The sequence below is a fragment of the Balaenoptera physalus genome, assembly GCF_965194825.1.
Source record: "Balaenoptera physalus genome assembly, chromosome: 1".
Classification (NCBI taxonomy): domain Eukaryota; kingdom Metazoa; phylum Chordata; class Mammalia; order Artiodactyla; family Balaenopteridae; genus Balaenoptera; species Balaenoptera physalus.
Window position 1 is genome coordinate 143,895,472 of NC_138882.1, and position 15,446 is coordinate 143,910,917.

The 15,446-nt window shown below is 39.9% G+C and overlaps 1 protein-coding gene across 13 annotated transcripts in view; it reads right to left on the bottom strand.

Annotated features, from left to right (window-relative positions):
• NFIA (nuclear factor I A) overlaps positions 1-15,446 on the bottom strand; it is a 392,763-nt gene that overhangs the window by 109,282 nt on the left and 268,035 nt on the right. For all 13 annotated transcript variants that reach the window (XR_014261496.1, XM_082453615.1, XM_082453621.1 and 10 more), the window contains one exon: positions 9,613-9,740. Coding sequence is in view for 12 of the 13 variants with exons in the window: in XM_082453615.1 (XP_082309741.1) it covers positions 9,613-9,740 (128 nt within the window). In the remaining variant the exon portion in view is untranslated. The remainder of the gene's footprint in view (positions 1-9,612; positions 9,741-15,446) is intronic.

The window sequence follows — 15,446 nt, forward strand, 5'->3', positions numbered from 1 at the left end:
GAGGAATAAGTACAGGCCTTGCTTCCTGGGTCACATCTGAGGCATAAACAAAGTATCCTTTAGTACTTGCTTGAGAGAATTATCCCAAATGTAGGCAACCACGAGGCTGCTGGTGCCTTCAGATATACATAACTGCCAAACACGTTCTGAAGGTAATTTACATGCGTGAATCACTAAAAGCCTCCTACTCAATGAACTGTACCCCTGGGGAAAAGCTATGCAGGCCCGGATCAGTGTGGGAACAACATAAGGGTGTCCTCTGTGCCAAAAAGGGGATTGGGCTGCATGGAAAATCCCCAAAAAGGACCATCTGGCAGCATAAATTATCCATTTAAAATGGCTGGTGTGAGTTAATGACACCAAAGTCACCACGAACATGTACAACATCCTTCAGCTGAGTTTTAATGTCCCATCAGGCCATGTTTCAATTATGACTTTCTACGCTGAATATGACCAAATGTAAATTTATTCACTGTCCTCCCCCACCCCCTGCACATATACCATGAAACTGCATTTTTCTGTAAAGAAATAGGGATAGAGAATGGGGCATCAGTGCAGGAATACAGTATAACTGTGGGGGATTTCTCTAAAAATATAAATTTTTTTCTTAGAGAACCCCCCTACAAATATACACTTTCTCTCTCTCTCTCTCTCTCTCTATATATATATATACACACATATATATGTATAGTATATACACAGTATATTATATGTACATATATGCTATATACATATAGTATAATATGTAGTATTATTACCATATATATATATATCTCCTCCCAAAAAGGATTTAGCCATTAAATTTTAGTTATTTAATGACCACAAAGGATATAGGTATTCAGATGTTAAAATTTATGGTCAGTTGAATCATAACATGCAGAGAAGAATAGAATTACTCTGAATAAAAGAGTCACTAGGTCAAGGTACTCTATATTCAACGTACTCCCACTGCACCCAGATATGCCCCAAAGGAATCTACCTTGACAGGACAGGCTTATGGTGGAGGAGCTTCATGTACTTCGACACAATGAAGCACCTCAGTCTGTATAAAACCACATCAGTATGACCCTCAAGCACAATGTCCCAAACTTATATATTTTGATTCTGATTTTCACAGAAGCAGGTAAACTGGCCAGGACTTTAACTGGCCTTTTAAAAAGGGTTCAAGGAACATTTAGATCTGTAAATTTTTTAATAGCACATAAGCTTCTCATTGGCACTGTCCTGAGGTCGTGCGGATGATGCATTTGGCAGCCTAGGTGGTCAGCATGTTCATTTAGGCCTGGGTGTATTTCTTAGTCGCTTTCAGTAAACTGGCATGAATGTCAGTGTGGAGTGAAGCTGATGTGTGGCCTTCGTAGAAGACCCACCACACCTTGAATGCTGTGTTGATAACACTTAGAAAATGGCAGCACCAGAGGCTAATTCCCCATCCTTGCGCCTCCCATGTCACCACATAATGATCTTCTTTTTTTTCTTTTAAATAAGCTTTATTTTTTTAAAACTCTAGATTTACAGAAAAAAATGTGACGACAGTACACAGAGTTCTCACATACCCACACCCAGTTTCCCCTGCTACAGACACTTTACATTACTATGGTATGTTTATTACAATCAGTGAATCAATATGGATACATTATTGTAAGTTCACACCTGATTCCCATCTTTTCAGTTTTTACCCACTGTCCTTTTCCTGTTCCAGGATCCCATCCAGCACCGCACACTACATTTTGGGGTCATGCCTCTTTGGCCTCTCGCGGCTGTGGTAGTTAGTCAGACGTTCCTTATATTTGATGACCTTGACAGTTTGCAGAGTAGAGGTCAAATATATTGTACAGTGAGTCTCAACTAGTATTTGTCTGATGTCCTTCTCATGGTTAGTCTGGGGTTATACTTTTTTTTTTTTTTTAATACAGCAGGTTCTTATTAGTTATCTATTTTATACATATTAGTGTATACATGTCAATCCCAATCTCCCAGTTCATCCCACTACCACCCCCGCACCACTTTCCCCCCTTGGTGTCCCTACGTTTGTTCTCTATGTCTGTGTCTCTATTTCTGCCTTGCAAACTGGTTCTTCTATACCATATTTCTAGATTCCACATATATGCGTTAATATACGATATTTGTTTTTCTCTTTCTGACTTACTTCACTCTGTATGACAGTCTCTAGGTCCATCCACATCTCTAAAAATGACCCAATTTCGTTCCTTTTTATGGCTGAGTAATATTCCATTGTATATATATACCACTTCTTCTTTATCCATTCATCTGTCGATGGGCATTTAGGTTGGTTCTATGACCTGGCTATTGTAAATATTGCTGCAATGAACATTGGGGTGCATGTGTCTTTTTGAATTATGGTTTTCTCTGGGTATATGCCCAGTAGTGGGATTGCTGGGTCATATGGTAATTCTATTTTTAGTTTTTTAAGGAACCTCCATACTGTTCTCCATAGTGGCTGTATCGATTTACATTCCCACCAACAGTGCAAGAGGATTCCCTTTTCTCCACACCCTCTCCAGCATTTGTTGTCTGTAGATTTTCTGATGATGCCCATTCTAACTGGTATGAGGTGAGACCTCACTATAGTTTTCTTTTTTTTTTAATTAATTAATTTTATTTTAAAAATTTTGGCTGTGTTGGGTCTTCGTTGTTGTGCACGGGGTTTCTCTAGCTGTGGTGAGCGGGGGCTATTCTTCGTTGCAGTGCGTGGGCTTCTCATTACAGTGGCTTCTCTTGTTGCAGAGCACAGGTCTTAGGCATGCAGGCTCAGTAATTGTGGCACATGGGCTTAGCTGCTCCACAGCATGTGGGATCTTCCTGGACCAGGGCTTGAACCCGTGTCCCCTGCATTGGCAGGCAAATTCTTAACAGCTGTGCCACCAGCGAAGCCCCCTCACTGTAGTCTTGACTGTATTTCTCTAATAATTCATGATGTTGAGCAGCTTTTCATGTGCCTTTTGGCCATCTGTATGTCTTCTTTGGAGAAATTTCTATTTAGGTCATCTGCCCATTTTTTGATTGGGTTGTTTGTTTTTTTAATATTGAGTTGCATGAGCTGTTTATAGATTTTGGAGATTAATTCTTTGTCCATTGATTCATTTGCAAATATGTTCTCCCATTCTGAGGGTTGTCTTTTCATCTTGTTTATAGTTTCCTTTGCTGTGCAAAAGCTTTTTAAGCTTCATTAGGTCCCATTTGTCTATTTTTGTTTTTATTTCCGTTACTCTAGGAGGTGGGTCAAAAAAGATCTTCCTGTGATTTATGTCAAAGAGTGTTCTTCCAATGTTTTCCTCTAAGAGTTTTATAGTCTCTGGTCTTACATTAGGGTCTTTAATCCATTTTGAGTTTATTTTTGTGTATGGTGTTAGGGAGTGTTCTAATTTCATTCTTTTACATGTAGCTGTTCAGTTTTCCCAGCACCACTTACTGAAGAGACTGTCTTTTCTCCATTGTATATCCTTGCCTCCTTTGTCATAGACTACTTGACCATATGTGCGTGGGTTTATCTCTGGGTTTTCTATCCTGTTCCATTGATCTATATTTCTGTTTTTGTGCCAGTACCATATTGCCTTGATTACTGTAGCTTTGTACTATAGTCTGAAGTCAGGAATTTTGATTCCTCCAGCTCCATTTTTTTTCCCTCAAGATTGCTTTGGCTATTCAGGGTCTTCTGTATCTCCATACAAATTTTAAGATTTTTAGTTCTAGTTCTGTAAAAATGCCATTGGTAATTTGATAGGGATTGCACTGAATCTGTAGATTGCTTTGGGTAGTATAGTCATTTTCACAATATTGATTCTTCCAATCCAATAACATGGTATATCTCTCTGTTCGTGTCATCTTTGATTTCTTTCATCAGTGTCTTATAGTTTTCTGAGCACAGGTCTTTTACCTCCTTAGGTAGGTTTATTCCTAGGTATTTTATTCTTTTTGTTGCAATGGTGAATGGCATTGTTTCCTTAATTTCTCTTTCTGACCTTTTGTTGTTAGTGTATAGGAATGCAAGAGATTTCTGTGCATTAATTTTGTATCCTGCAACTTTAAAAAATTCATTGATTAGCTCTAGTAGTTTTCTGGTGGCGTCTTTAGGATTCTCTATGTATAGTACCACGTCATCTGCAACAGTGACAGTGTTACTTCTTCTTTTCCAATTTGTATTCCTTTTATTTCTTTTTCTTCTCTGATTGCCGTGGCTAGGACTTCCAAAACTGTGTTGAATAATAGTGGTGAGAGTGGACATCTTGTCTTGTCCCTGATCTTAGAGGAAATGCTTTCAGTTTTTCACCATTGAGAATGATGTTTGCTGTGGGTTTCTCATATATGGCCTTTACTATGTTGAGGTAGGTTCCCACTATGCCCACTTTCTGGAGAGTTTTTATCATAAATGGGTGTTGAATTTTGTCAAAAGCTTTTTCTGCATCTATTGAGATGATCATATCGTTTTTATTCTTCGATTTATTAATATGGTGTGTCACATTGATTGATTTGCATATACTGAAGAATCCTTGCATCCCTGGGATAAATCCCACTGGATCATGGTGTATGATCCTTTTAATGTGTTGTTGGATTCTGTTTGCTAGTATTTGGTTAGGAGTTTTTGCATCTATATTCATCAGTCATATTGATCGGTAATTTACTTTTTTTTATAGTATCTTTGTTTGGTTTTGGTATCAGGGTGATGGTGGTCTCATGGAATGAGTTTGGGAGTTTTCTTTCCTCCGCAATTTTTTGGAAGAGTTTGAAAAGGATGCGTGTTAGCTCTACTCTAAATGTTTGATAGAATTCACCTGTGAAGCCATCCGGTCCTGCACTTTTGTTTGTTGGAAGATTTTTAATCACAGTTTCAATTTCATTACTTATGATTGGTCTGTTCATATTTTCTATTTCTTCCTGTTTCAGTCTTGGAAGGTTATAACTTTCTAAGAATTTGTCCATTTCTTCCAGGTTGTCCATTTTATTGGCATAGAGTTGCTTGTAGTAGTCTCTTAGGATGCCTTGTATTTCTGTGGTGTCTGTTGCAGCTTCTCCTTTTTCATTTCTAATTTTACTGATTTGAGTTCTCTCCCTCTTTTTCTTGATAAGTCTGGCTAATGGCTTATCAATTTTGTTTATCTTCTCAAAGAACCAGCTTTTAGTTTTATTGATCTTTGCTATTGTTTTTTTTTGTTTGTTTCTCTTTCATTTATTTCTGCTCTGATCTTTATGATTTCTTTCCTTCTACTAACTTTGGGTTTTGTTTGTTCTTCTTTCTCTAGTTCCTTTAGGTGTAAGGTTAGATTGTTTATTTGAGATTTTTCTTGTTTCTTGAGGTAGGCTTGTATTGCTATAAACTTCCCTCTTAGAACTGCTTTTGCTGCATCCCATAGGTTTTGGATCATCGTGTTTTCGTTGTCATTTGTCTCTAGGTATTTTTATTTCCTCTTCGATTTCTTCAGTGATCTCTTGGTTGTTTAGTAACATAGTGTTTAGCCTCCATGTGTTTGTGTTTTTTACATTTTTTCCCCTGTAATTTATTTTTGATCTCACAGCATTGTGGTCAGAAAAGATGCTTGATATGATTTCAATTTCCTTAAATTCACCGAGGCTTGATTTGTGACCCAAGTTGTGATCTATCCTGGAGAATGTTCCGTGTGCACTAGAGAAGAAAGTGTAATGAGCTGTTTTTGGATGGAATGTCCTATAAATATCAATTAAATCTATCTTGTCTACTGTGTCATTTAAAGCTTTTGTTTGCTTATTAATTTTCTGTCTCGATGATCTGCCCATTGGCGTAAGTGAGGTGTTAAAGTCCCCCACTATTATTGTGTTACTGTCGATTTCCTCTGTTATAGCTGTTAGCATTTGCCTTATATATTGAGGTGCTCCTATGTTGGGTGCATATATATTTATAATTGTTATATCTTCTTCTTGGATTGATCCCTTGATCATTATGTAGCGTCCTTCCTTGTCTCTTGTAACATTCTTTATTTTAAAATCTATTTTACCTGCTATGAGTATTGCTACTTCAGCTTTCTTTTGATTTCCATTTGCATGGAGTATCTTTTTCCATCCCCTCACTTTCAGTCTGTATGTGTCCCTAGGTCTGAAGTGGGTCTCTCGTAGACAGCATATATATGGATCTTGTTTTTGTATCCATTCAGTGAGCATGTGTCTTTTTGTTGGAGCATTTAATCCATTCACATTTAAGGTAATTATCAATATGTATGTTCCTATTACCATTTTCTTAATTGTTTTGAATTTGTTTTTGTAGATCCTTTTCTTCTCTTGTGTTTTCCACTTACAGAAGTTCCTTTAGCATTTGTTATACAGCTGGTTTGGTGGTGCTGAATTCTCTTAGCTTTTGCTTGTCTGTAAAGCTTTTGATTTCTCTGTCAAATCTGAATGAGATCCTTGCCGGGTAGAGTAATCTTGGTTGTAGGTTCTTCCCTTTCATGACTTTAAATATATGGTCCCACTCCCTTCTGGCATGCAGAGTTTCTGCTGAGAAATCAGCTGTTAACCTTATGGGAGTTCCCTTGTATGTTATTTGTCATTTTTTCCTTGTTGCTTTTAATAATTTTTCTTTGTCTTTAATTTTTGTCAGTTTGATTACTACACGTCTCGGCATGTTTCTCCTTGGGTTTATCCTGCCTGGGACTCTCTGTGCTTCCTGGACTTGGGTGGCTATTTCCTTTCCCATGTTAGGGAATTTTCAGTGATAATCTCTTCAAATATTTTCTCGGGTCCTTTCTCTCTCTCTTCTTTTGGGACCCCTATAATGCAAATGTTGGTGTGTTTAATGTTTTCCCAGAGGTCTCTTAGGCTGTGTTCACTTCTTTTCACTCTTTTCTCTTTATTCTGTTCTGCGGCAGTGAATTCCACCATTCTGTCTTTCAGGTCACTTATCCTTTCTTCTGCCTCAGTTATTCTATTGATTCCTTCCAGTGTATTTTTCATTTCAGTTATTGTATTGTTCATCTCTGTTTGTTTGTTCTTTAATTCTTCTAGGTGTTTGTTCCTTAATTCTTCTAGGTCTTTGTTAAACATTTCTTGCATCTTCTCGATCTTTGCTTCCATTCTTTTTCCAAGGTCCTGGATCACCTTCACTATCATTATTCTGAATTCTTTTTCTGGAAGGTTGCCTATCTCCACTTCATTTAATTGTTTTTCTGGAGTTTTATATTGTTCCATTATCTGGTACATAGCCCTCTCCCTTTTCATTTTGTGTGTCTTTCTGTGAATGTGGTTTTTGTTCCACAGGCTGCAGTACTGTAGTTCTTCTTGCTTCTGCTGTCTGCCCTCTGATGGATGAGGCTATCTAAGAGGCTTGTGCAAGCTTCCTGATGGGAGGGGCTGGTGGTGGGTAGAGCTGGGTGTTGCTCCTGTGGGCAGAGCTCAGTAAAACTTTAATCCACTTGACTGTTGATGGGTGGGGCTGGGTTCCCTCCTTGTTGGTTGTTTGGCCTGAGGCAACCCAACACTGGAGCCTACCTGGGCTCTTTGGTGGGGCTAATGACAGGCTCTGTGAGGGCTCACACCAAGGAGTATTTCCCAGAACTTCTGCTGCCAGTGTCCTTGTCCCCACAGTGAGCCACCTCCACCTCCCGCCTCTGCATCAGGAGACCCTCCAACATTAGCAGGTAGGTCTGGTTCAGTCTCCTATGGGGTCACTGCTCCTTCTCCCTGGGTCCTGATGCCACACTACTTTGTGTGTGCCCTCCAAGAGTGGAGTCTCTGTTTCCCCCAGTCCTGTCAAAGTCCTGCAGTCAAATCCCGCTAGTCTTCAAAATCTGATTCTCTGGGAATTCCTTCTCCCATTGCCGGACCCCCAGGTTGGGAAGCCTGACGTGGGGCTCAGAACCTTTACTCCAGTGGGTGCACTTCTGTGGCATAATTGTTCTCCAGTTTGTGAGTCACCCACCCAGCAGTTATGGGATTTGATTTTATTGTGATTGCGCCCCTCTGACCATCTCACTGCAGCTTCTCCTTTGTCTTTGGATGTGGGGTATCTTTTTTGGTGAGTTCCAGTGTCTTCCTGTTCATGATTGTTCAGCAGTTAGTTGTGAATATGGTGCTCTCACAAGAGGGAGTGAGCGCACGTTCTTCTACTCCGCCATCTTGAACCAATCTCCCCTAAAGATCTTCTTATGTGTCTCTTCCCCACCCCCACTGTGAATTCCTTGAAAGCAGGAGCCATAGCCTTCCCATTCATCCTTGAGTTCCCAGAACCAGGCATAGTTCCTCATCATGAGAAAAGTTCCCAGTGAAGGTGTGAGTGAATGAATGAATGAGCTGGGTGAAAAGATTAGGTAGAAGTAAGGCAAAGTGAAATTTTTGCATTTTAATAAAGTGAACAAGATAAAGGACTTAGACAGTGGGGCCTGAGGTTTTGTTTTGTTTTTAATTATCATATAGCAAAACTGCCTGGGGGTTCAGGAGTGGAAGGCATACTTTTCTATGAATGTTAACACATGTATAGATTCCTGTCCATCACCACCACAAACAGGATACAGAACAGTTCCATCATCCCCCAAATCTCCCTTGTGCTATTTCCTTTATAGTCACACCCTCTGAGGACTCTCTTTTGATATGTTAGAGAGGAGAGAAAAGAGTTAAGATTTGAAGATGAAGGGGTTCAGAGATTTTTCTTGGCGCTTGTCTGTTTTTGCAGGGAATTACTCTGAGGCACGGGTTGGGGAAATTTTTTCAAACTTGCTGTGCTAGGTGTGATTCATAGACAGGTTATGTATATTACCTCATTTAATTCTCAAGAGCACTGACATAGCTATTATTATTGACAGATTATAAAAATGGGGACAATTAGTTTCAGAGAGGTTAGGTAATTTGCCCATAATCACACAGCCAGCAGGAGCTGGAGTCAGGATTATACTCTGCCTGTCTTTTTCCAAAGCCCACTCTGTTCTCTATAGCATTTGACTTTGCATATCGAGGAAGCCACTGGAGAAGATTTCCCCTTGCCCATGTGGAGGTTAGACACTGAGAAAAGTTTCAAAAAGCTTCTGCTATCAGAATTAGTCACATTACTCAAGACTCCAGAGCCAAGACTAAACTACCCCAGGAGGTTAAACTAGCGGTCATCATTTGCTTAGTCCACGAAAGAGGGACATAAAGATAGCTGTTCCTTCTAAACAGAAAAAGAATCATGATGAAATCCAGTAACAGGAAAACATATTTAAAAGTCTCCTCATTTTATAAAGATCCAAGTACAAGCTATCACACAGGGAACCCATTCTACCTTTCTAATGTTATCAACGCAGTTGAAAAAGTTGATAGATTTTTATTTTGATTATTAAAAGATAAAACCAGACCCAAAAGGCAATTAGTATAAAATGAAAGCAAAGGCAAATGGAACGCTGGATTGCAGTGTAGGTGAAAAGATGTGAGAGTAGAACACCCTACACACCATTCTCAGTCTTTCTTCTCAGTTAAATGGCATCCTTGCACTACCACCCTTTCATAAAAGCAGCAGTCAGGTACAAACACGCGTTCACGTGGAAAAAGTCCACTGCTCTGAGCTTGCCGCCTTCCCTTTTTTGCCTGGCGTGGGCTCCCACGCATCTTGGATTTTACAGGGGCGGCTGCAAGCCCACTGCCCAGACCGCTTACCTGGCTCCACTTCATGCCACCCGCTGGACTGACTTCCGCTCCCCGGGGAGCGCCCTTGGCCTGTGTAAAATGGTTCTTCACCAGGACTGTCCATTTCGTCCTCCACAGACTTGAGGCGCTTTGTGGAGCTGAAATAACAAACGCGTACATGTTTCAAAGTCATCCAAAGCACCTTTCTCCTGGACATGGCACCTCTGGTGGAAAGAAAGCCAAGGGAGGAAGCAGTTGGGCAACTCAGTGTAGTTCATGGGCTCTCTTTAGGCTCCTGTTCAGTTTAGTGAGTCACTGGGATGTGGAACAAAGTCTTGGGTCTGTGTTGTCCCAAGTGTCTGGGTTTGATTTTTATTGTCACTCGAGTTTCTGCTGCCCCCCACCTCCGGTTCCTTTTTCCTTTGAGGAACGGGTGGCTGGCTCCCGCTCTTGTCTCCACCTGGAAGAGTCAGTAGTTAAGCTCACATTTGCATCTCCTAGAGCAGTGGCTGGGGCGTAGCCATCAGCAATGTCCCTAGACATCAATTCAATCCCTTCTGGCACCCCAGAAAGGAGAAAAATCAGGGCGCATGACCCTTGAAGAAAAGCTCGGATTGCTGTTTGGTTTTTTGCCATGTTTTCTCATCTTCCATTTAGATCTGTTCATTTAAAAAATACTTATTGCACAGGGACAGCAGTCCAGGTACTGATCTAGGCACTAGAGATAAAACAGTGAACAAACAAGATAAAAATAGAAGGAAGGAGTACACTTCCTTGTGTGAATAAGGGACATGGAAAAAAGAGTGACCCAGTGACTTTTATGCGCTTTCTCTACAACAAAATTACCAAAATAAAATTCTATGCCATCAGGGTGGGGATTTTTTAGTTTTGCATAGGTATGGTTGGGACATTTCCAGAATATATTCCATTTTCTACCAGTTAAAGGACTGAATTCCTTTTCCTCCGAATTTGAGACTTCAGGAGTCAAAAGGTAGTGAAATGCTACATGTTGCTAACGTTGTTCTCATTGTGTTAACTGATTATGTCACTAACATACCAGAATTGGTAGATTTCATACCTGGTGCAAGTGCTTGTTGGGAAATCTCTTCCTCCTGTGTCAGGGTACAGAATCTTTAATATGTGTTCATTCATCAAACACTTACTGTGCACCTCCTGCATGCCAGGTGCTATGCTAAATGTTGCTATATTGAAATAAATCAGACATAACCCGTCTCCATGGGGTTTAAAATCTCGTGGATGAAGACAGAGAGGTAAACAAAATTGTGCAAAGAGAAATACAGGTATGATGATGGAACCACACAGAGGTTACAGTGGGTTCTTTGAAGGAGGAAGGAAAAGTGATACACAGGGAAGGTCGGGAAAGGCTTCCCATAGGAGATAGTTCCTGAACTGTCTGTAAGAGAGTGTCAGGAGATGGGGCAGAAAGAAGGACAGGGCAGAGACAGGCTGTTATTCAGCTGATGCAGCCCTCAGGCGGCCATTCTGGATTTTAAAATACTGAAATGCTTCTTTACCAGTTGGCAAAGTGCCATTGTCCCATGCCCCATACATTTCCCCCAACCTTGTCATCCCATCTTTGTGCCAGAAAAGACTCATGATCCCAAACCTAAAGGGTTAAGGTTTGGCACATCAGGGGGGCATTCCAGGACTTCACACTGTGGCAGGGCAGGTCTGTCCTAACCGGTATGCTTGAGTCACACAGGTTATCTGCTATTTTGAACATCACTCCAGGAGGGAGGTGCCTATCAGGCACTAACAACACCATGAGCGGAGTGTGACACGTGCAGAGAATTGGCAGGTGTTTGCTATGGCTGAAGTAGCAGGAGGGGCGGAGCAAAAGAAGGGCATAGGGGTGATAGAAGATACTGTATGTCTGGACTTTATCCTATAAGCAATGGAGACTCCCTGAAAAAGTCTAAACAGGGAGTGACATCAGAGTCATCTGTTAGAAAGGTCACTCTGGTAGTTGCACAGATGATGGCTTCTGAAAAGCAAAGGGAAAAGAAGGGGATGGAACCTTCCCCAGAGAGAGAGTTAAGAGGCTACTGCAGCAACCTGAGTAAAAAAATGCAGAGGGCCCAGTTCAAGGCACAAATTTCTAGTTATTAAATTTGGCATTCCAGGATTCTTAGTCTTTAAGTTCTATTTTCATTAAAGCCAGACCACAGGAAAGCAACATATCTGTAGCATGCTAGCTTAGTACCCAAAGGAAGACCCTTTAATAGCTTATTTAATGTTCTTTGCTTGGCTTTCCTTGAAGTTCAATGCAAAAGAGCCACTCAAAGAACTTTTCTGTATTTTATGTAAAACTGCATCTAATAGAAGTCATTTATAAAAGGATATACACACAAAAATTCCTCCTAATACATAAAACCAGAAAAAATATGGTCTCTTAAAATGAATTTCTACTGTTTCCTTTTATTAGAAAATGTACATTATATAACCTAGTGTTTCCCCTTCTTGCCTTGGCAACCAGGAATTTCAGGGCTAAACGCAAGGCAGAATTATCTGGGTTCACGTTCCTGATATAATAATCTCTCCTATCTTTCCATATGGTTTCTGTCCTCTCTATATTTAATACTATCTGTTGTGTTTTTAAATTGAAAGCCGCTTGAAGTAATTTTGGAAGTTGGAAGAATACAAATTGGAACCAAAATAAATATTTTCCTTATGTTCCTTGGCAAATAAAAGGTAAGACATGCATATTCTGATAAAACTGTGAGATCTGTGGGGAAGGAGACTATCAGGTTTTTTGTTTTTAGGCTGTTTTTTTTAATCTCTAGTGCCTATCACAGTATCTGACTAATAACAGATGCTCAAAAACTGCTGAATTGGGCTACAGATTTATTTATTTATTTATTTATTCATTTATTTTTTGGCTACAGATTTAGAAACAGTCATATGAGTACCTGTGACAAGGATTCGCCCAAGTGTCATGACTCAGTGAGATCCCACCCAAAAGGCCAACTTCATTGCCCGTCATTCTCCCATTATTAATACTTTTCTGAGTTTCTAAAGCTTTTGATTTCCTTGGTGTCCTCTAATAAAATGCAAATAATACTCATGTAGTTATTAAATCCTAAAGGAGAAAGAATCTGTAGATATTAGCTGACCCTTTAGCTTGAAAGCAAGGACTGTCAAGGGTTGATACAGGATAAATGTTTGGAAGTGGAGACACAGGTTGGAGGAGAGAACAGGATGCAGGAGGGAAGGAAATTAGAAGTGCCAGGAAGGATGAGTGGAGGGCTTCCAAGACAAAGTTTACTGACTTCACAAACTTGACAGTTGATTTATCTTGATGAAGTTCTTTGGGATCAAAAAAGTATATACTATCCCAATTTTTACACTACCCTTCTATGATTTTGCAGATGTTTACTCTGAAGGGGTACAGAACCTACAGTTAATGCTTATCAGTCTTCTTTAGTTTTTTTAAATTTAGAAATGAATCAGTCATTAAGTTTGGTTTCTTGCTCTTAACTTTCTAACACACTGATTCTACTCTCCCAGAAACACTTGAGGAACACTGGAAAGGACCAGTAAGATCTCTATATAAGAGAGAGGATAAATACTCCTCCAAGCAGTCTCTCTTGTGTGTGGAATTTGTTCTGTTCCTATCAATTCTACCTCGAAATTAAGGTAAGACTACTACCTTCATTCCAAATATTTGCTTAATTCCTACTACGTACAAAGCCTAGAAGCTTTACCCTGTCCCCACAAAACAGCAAAACACATCTTTCCTGAGTGTTCCTAGTGCCCTGAACTGACAATCTCCATTCATTTGTTAGTCTCTACCTCGAGATTGCAAAGCTCCTGTACTTGACTTTACATCCACAGTGCCTAGGGCAATATCCTTGGGACCTAATAAATGTTTGTTGCTGATTTAGAAGACTTAGACACTGTTCTCTAAGGGATTTACAGTCCAGATGGGGAAGCAGGACCTGTACATAACTCAAAGATGATAATAATAATTCAAAATAGTAAATGTCCAGGAAAAGTAGAGATGCTGGATATTCCTTTCTGGGGGCTTCCCATTCTATTGTTCCTTACTAAAAGAGTGAGCCTCATTCCTAAGAGGATTCAGTGTGAAAAGAGCATGGTTTTAAATTTCCAATAGACCTGAGTTTGAAGGTAGACTCTGCCATTTACTTGGTCTGTCACCTTGGGCAAGTTACTTAACTTCTCTGAGCTCTAGGCTGACCCACTGTTAAATGGCAACACTGTCTATATTGTAAAATTACTGTGAAGATTAACTCATATCAGGGATGTAAAGCACCTAATACAGTGCCTGCCACAGAGCAGGTGACCAATTAATAGTGGCACAGCATGAACAAATATTGATTGGTTGATGAACTTTTCTATATGTAAATCTGGGGCATTCTTCTGGGCACATTTTCTCACCTGTACACAGATAATTCTGCTGAGTCTATATAGTTAAAGAATAATTTTTAAAGAATCATCTTAGGAGAGCCTAATGTGAGCAAAACAAACATATTACCAAGTTATTAACTACTGATGCTGTTTATAATTAGCACCGTATCAGGGTTAGTTATTTGCAGATTATAGGAATGACACTAGCCTTTTAAACAACATTAATAACCAGGTTTCCACACAGAGAATCACAACGAAAGGCAACAAAACAGCTGGAGAAGTTGAAAGGATATTTGGGATGTCCACGGTACATACGCAGCACACATATGAAAAACAAATAGCCCATCAACTTTTAAATTAATCACTGACCACAAGTATTTGCAAAGCTCTTTCATGTTCACTGAGTGTAGTTACACCCAATGTCTCTTCCATCAGCAAACATTCAAAATCCTCAAAATGTATTAACATCCAAATGTGTTCACAATCCCATTCTTTTATTTTAAGTGTTTTTTTTCCGATTGGAGACTTTTTTTTTTCCTGAGGAGCTGATACCCCAGTGAACTGAGGGGGACATTTAAACAGCAAGAAAGATGATGGTAGAATCTGGTGGTTATATTTAAGGAATAACTGTTTCTTTAACTGTCTTCAAGGTACTGGTAATGACTAAGCTGATTTTTTTTTAAAAGTAATGATGGTTAAAATATGTAAAGTCAAGGTAAGAATGAATCTCTACCATGGAAAATTTCTATCATCTGGCCATTGTTTTAAATCCTAAAACTCTGGTACTTGCTTTAGGAGGAATATACCTTTGTCAAACGTTTTTCTGTGAAGCACACAAACATTAAAGATTGTTCTGCACCATTCTTTTCTTTGTTGTCAGAGTCTAGTGCTAAAGCCAATTTGTAAAAGAATACTGTGGGTTTAATGCCTAATCCCTTTCCCTCTGGTACAGGTTATCTAGAGACAACAGGATCTTGCAAAATGCTTCATTTTGATTTTGGCTTTGTGACGTCAAGGGGATCAAGAACCCCAGAATTGTTATCTGGTTATGTTCTTTTAGCTTTGCTCTTTTAAAGGTCTCCCGGTGTAACAGTGTTTATGATCTGGCCTCACACTGCTGGGGGACTGCATTTGCTTTTACATTCTCGCACCAGGATATCATATAGGTTGCATCTCACAGGGCAACTCGAGTAGACTGGATTTTGAGACCTGTCAGGGCTCAGTAGGAAAAGAGCTGGGACTGATCTGTAATGTCTGTTGTGGGCATGGAGACTGGGACTGACGTCACCAGCGTCAGCTTTCTGCCAAACAAGCCAAAACACACCCCCTTTTCCCTAGTCAAGCCTTGTCCTTAATTTCCTGGGAACCTGCTATGTTCATCATCCATCCTTCCTCCATGCCTTTGCTCGTGTCTTCACCCCACCCAGAACACCATTCCTTTACTTTCCATCTCACCAACCCCGAACAATGCTTAC